Source organism: Nansenia antarctica, assembly GCF_963989245.1.
Source record: "Nansenia antarctica genome assembly, chromosome: 8".
Classification (NCBI taxonomy): Eukaryota; Metazoa; Chordata; class Actinopteri; order Argentiniformes; family Microstomatidae; genus Nansenia; species Nansenia antarctica.
In genome coordinates this window covers 37,454,051-37,459,050 of record NC_137678.1, presented here as the reverse complement: position 1 = coordinate 37,459,050, position 5,000 = coordinate 37,454,051, and the positions used below count along the sequence as shown (strand labels likewise).

Genomic DNA, 5,000 nt, shown 5'->3' with positions numbered 1-5,000 from the left:
AGAACAGTAGATTAGAGTAGAGTAGAGTACAGTACAGTACAGTACAGTGGAGTACAGTACAGTACAGTAGAGTAGAGTACAGTAGAGTACAGAAGAGAACAGTAGAGTACAGTAGAGTACAGAAGAGAACAGTAGAGTCTTGTGTTTCGTTACCTGGAACACGGTGAGCAGTGACTGAGGGAAGTTGTCGAAGGTGCTGCGTCGCGTCTCGTCGAAGTTGAACTTCCCCCCGAACAGCTGCATGCCGAGCAGGGAGAAGATGATGATGAAGAGGAAGAGCAACAGCAGCAGGGAGGCGATGGAGCGCACCGAGTTCAGCAGAGACGCCACCAGGTTACTGAGAGAGTTCCAGTACCTGAGAGAGAGACTACAGTCAGCCACAGACTACAATACCCACAATACACCAGGTTACTGAGAGAGTTCCAGTACCTGAGAGAGAGAGACTACAGTCAGCCACAGACTACAATACCCACAATACACCAGGTTACTGAGAGAGTTCCAGTACCTGAGAGAGAGAGACTACAGTCAGCCACAGACTACAATACCCACAATACGCCAGGTTACTGATAGGGCTTTCACACCGGCAGTTCCGAACGCCGGTTCGCGTTCGCGTTCGGAAACCTCCGAACGTTGGCGCTGTCTGGCGAACGATACACTGGTATGAACGCGGGCTCGTTCGCCAGACAGCGCCAACGTTCGGTGGTTTCCGAACGCAAACGCGAACCGGCGTTCGGAACTGCCGGTGTGTAAGCCCTATGAGAGAGTTCCAGTACCTGAGAGAGAGACTACAGTCAGCCACAGACTACAATACCCACAATACAACAGGTTACTGAGAGTTCCAGTACCTGAGAGAGAGACTACAGTCAGCCACAGACTACAATACCCACAATACACCAGGTTACTGAGAGAGTTCCAGTACCTGAGAGAGAGACTACAGTCAGCCACAGACTACAATACCCACAATACAACAGGTTACTGAGAGTTCCAGTACCTGAGAGAGAGACTACAGTCAGCCACAGACTACAATACCCACAATACACCAGGTTACTGAGAGAGTTCCAGTACCTGAGAGAGAGACTACAGTCAGCCACAGACTACAATACCCACAATACACCAGGTTACTGAGAGAGTTCCAGTACCTGAGAGAGAGAGACTACAGTCAGCCACAGACTACAATACCCACAATACACCAGGTTACTGAGAGTTCCAGTACCTGGGAGAGAGACTAATAATAATAATAATAATAATTCATTGGATTTATATAGCGCTTTTCCGAGGCTCAAAGACGCTGACAATATGGGAAGAACGGAAAACACAGAAACAACAAGCAACAGATAACATGAGCACATAGAACACGAACGGGGAAGGTTGTATGCATGTCCAGCGGGGGTGGCAGGGATGGGGGAGATGGCTAGGGGTAGGGGAGGCTGTAGGCGTGGGAGAACAGGTAGGTTTTGAGGTGGGATTTAAAAGTGAGGAGTGAGGGTGAGTCTCTGAGTGGTTGAGGGAGAGAGTTCCAGAGGCGGGGTGCGGCTCGTGAAAAGGCACGGTGACCGAAGCCTTTGAGTTTTGAGGGTGGGACAGTGAGGGGAACAATGGATGAGGATCGGAGGGTACGGGTAGGGCGGTGGGGGAGAAGGAGGTCAGTCAGGTAAGGGGGGGCCAGGCTATGGAGGGCTTTGTATGTGAGGATGAGGACTTTGAATTGAATACGTTCTTTGATGGGGAGCCAGTGGAGAGAGTGGAGGACAGGAGTGATGTGGTCACGGGAGCGGGTGTGTGAGAGGAGGCGTGCAGCAGAGTTTTGGACCATCTGGAGTCTATGGAGGGAGCGGGAGGTGATGCCGGTGAGTAGGGAGTTGCAGTAGTCGAGGCGGGAGGAGATGAAGGCGTGGATGAGGGATTCAGCAGCGGGGGGGGAGAGGCAGTGTCTGATTTTTGCAATGTTTCGGAGGTGGAAGTAGGATGTCTTGACAATGGAACTGACGTGGGGATCGAATGAGAGGGTGGGGTCCAGGATGAAGCCGAGGTTGCGAGCCAGGGGGGAGGGGGTGATGGTAGTGTCGTCAATGGTGAGTGTGATGGGTCCGGTTTTATTGAGGGTGGATTTGGTGCCGATGAGGATGACTTCGGTCTTTTCACTGTTCAGTTTGAGGAAGTTGTGTGTGAGCCAGGTTTTTATTGCGGAGATGCAGGTTTCGATGTGAGTGAGGGGTGGGTTCTGGGTGGAGTTTGTGGTGATGTAAATCTGTGTGTCATCAGCGTAGCAGTGGAAGTCCAGGTTGAATTGGCGGATGATGTGACCGAGGGGGAGTGTGTAGCAGAGGAAGAGCAGGGGGCCGAGGACTGAGCCTTGTGGGACCCCCTGTGTGACAGAGGAGGAGGAGGAGGTGTGACCGGAGAGGGAGATGAACTGGTGTCTGTTGGTGAGGTAGGAGGTGAGCCAGTCCAGGGCGGTGCCCTCGACACCCAGTTGGCGCAGCCTTTGAAGGAGGATGGAGTGGGACACTGTGTCGAAGGCTGCGCTCAGGTCTAGTAGAACTAGGATGTTGAGGGCACCTGAGTCTGCAGAGGTGAGGAGATCGTTGATTACTTTGACCAGGGCTGTTTCGGTGCTGTGATGTGGGCGGAAGCCAGATTGAAGGGGTTCATACAGTTTGTTGGATTGGAGGTGGGAGTGAAGTTGGGCAGCGACAACGCGCTCTAGGGTTTTGGAGAGGAATGGTAGGTTGGAGATGGGGCGGTAGTTGGAGAGATTGGCTGGGTCAAGAGTGGGCTTTTTGAGAATGGGGGTGACAGCGGCAAGTTTGTAGCTTGAGGGAACGTGGCCTTGGGATAGTGACTGATTGAAGAGGGCAGTGAGGTGGGGGATGAGGGCAGGGAGGCAGGCCTTGGTCAGGGTGGTAGGGAGAGGGTCGAGGGAGCAGGTGGTTGTTTTGGAGGCGGTGATGATAGTAGTGATGAGGGAGGAGTCAATAGGGGAGAAAGTAGTGAGAGGAGTAGGGGGAGGGTAGTCAGGAGGGGGGAAGATGACAGCAGGGGGGGCGGGGGTGGTGGAGTTGGAGATGGAGGCAGTCAGTGAGCTATTGATGTGGGAGATCTTGCTGTTGAAGGCGTGGAGAAAGGAGTTGCAGAGGTCAGGGGAGGAAGTTGTGTTGTTGTCCGGGGGTTGGAGTAGTGTCTTGACAGTGGAGAAGAGGGTGCGGGGGTTTCGATTGGAGGTGTTGATGAGGGTGGAGTAGTAGGCAGATTTGGCAGCTTGGAGTGCGTCACGGTAGGAGGAGATATGTTGCTTGTAGACTTCGGCATGGACAGTGAGGTGGGTTCTATTGTGTAGTCGTTCAAGTTGGCGGCCGGTCTGTTTCATGGTGCGTAGTTCAGGGGTGTACCAGGGGGAGGAGGTGGTGAAGGAGACAGTGATGGTTTTCAAGGGGGCCAGTGAGTCAAGGGAGTCAGAGAGAATGGAGTTGAGTAAGGTGGCATAGTCTTCCGGGTTGGTGGGAGTGGAGTCAGTGGGCAGGGCAGAAGATATGGACTGGGATAGAGTGAGTGGGTTGACAGATTTTATGTTACGGAAGGAGATGGTGCGTTTGATGGGGTGGCGCGGTAGGGGCAGGGGGGCAGAGAAGAGGATGCAGTGGTGGTCAGAGAGTGGGAAAGGAAGAGGGTGGGGGTTGGATATGGGTAGGGAGGCAGAGCAGACAAGGTCGAGTGTGTGGCCTTTTACATGGGTGGGGAAGTTGATGTGCTGGGTGAGGTGGAAACAATCAAGGAGAGAGAGGAAATCAGAGGTGAGGTTGGAGTTGGGTTGGTCGACATGGATATTAAAGTCACCGGTGAGTAAGAGACGGGTAGAAAGGGAAGAGGCAATGGTGAGGAGTTCAGAGAGATCAGACAGAAAAGAGGGGTGTGGCTTCGGTGGGCGGTAGAGTAGGAGTGCAGTTATGGAGTTGGGGAGTGAAAAGGCGAGGTATTCGAAGGATGACATGGGTGGGAGGTTGAGGTCCAGTACAGTGACAGTTAGGGTGAGTTTGTGGAGAGCAGCGAGACCACCCCCTCGCTTGGAGAGGCGGGGTTTAGCGATGTAGGTGTAATTAGGGGGGGTGGCCTGGTTGAGTGAGTAGTAGTCCGAGGGTTGCTGCCAGGTTTCAGTGAGGAGAAGTATGTCCAGGTTGTTGTCCAGTATCAGTTCAGATATGACAGGGGATTTGTTGGAGAGAGAGCGAGTGTTCAATAGTGCAAGGGAGATGGATGGGGGAGCAGGAGGGAGAGAGCGGAGGTTTGAGGGGTCGGCGGTGCGGTGTGGGGTGATGACAGGTGAGCGAGAGTTAGTCCAGAATGAGGGGATGTTTGTGCCTTCAGGGTGGTGTAGAGTCCGGTGTCGATGTTGCTGGGAGCCTCGGTGGATGTAGCGGCGGCGGCGGAGAATGCCTGCCTTGGTGGCGGCGGTGGCAGCAGCAGCAGTGAGGTGGTGGTTATGGTTCAGTGAGTGAAGGTCAGTGGCAGTATAGGTGAGTATGGTGGGCGGGGGTCCAGGGCAAAACGATAGGAGCAGCAGGAGGGTGAGTCCAAGTTGGAGATGAAACCAGAGTACAGGTGGGAGCAGTTCAGTGGATAGGTTGGGAGTGACTAGTAGTTGGTGGGCAGTGAGTTGTGTAAACATGGCAGTGGACCAGAGTGACAGCGTGGTGTTGTTGTTGTTGTTGTCATCTGTATTGCCAGCCTGGGACTGAACCCGCGCGGCCAGCCAGCCTAACCGTGCCATGCCAGCGACCAAAACCTGCAGTAGTGAGTGAAGGCCGGGAAGGACTGACACTCACCTGCGGAGATGGCAACCCCCGAACCGGGGAGGGAGTGGTGGCTACCTCCCGGGACGGGGGTAGTGGCACAGCACAGCCAGGCCAGCGATGTCTGAGAGCGGCGCGCAGCGGGTCGGTCAGCAACACAAAGCCGGGGGACAGGAATGATGAGGCGGTGAATACTGCAGTCCGGTAGAGGAG

General features: G+C 54.3%; 1 protein-coding gene across 1 annotated transcript in view; it reads right to left on the bottom strand.

The window, feature by feature from the left end:
- Positions 1–5,000, bottom strand: part of cacna1c (calcium channel, voltage-dependent, L type, alpha 1C subunit) — a gene marked incomplete at both ends in the record, with an annotated part of 123,871 nt that overhangs the window by 38,184 nt on the left and 80,687 nt on the right. Inside the window, 1 exon segment of the mRNA XM_080538313.1 lies at positions 154–355. Within this exon segment, the coding sequence (XP_080394439.1) occupies positions 154–355 (202 nt within the window).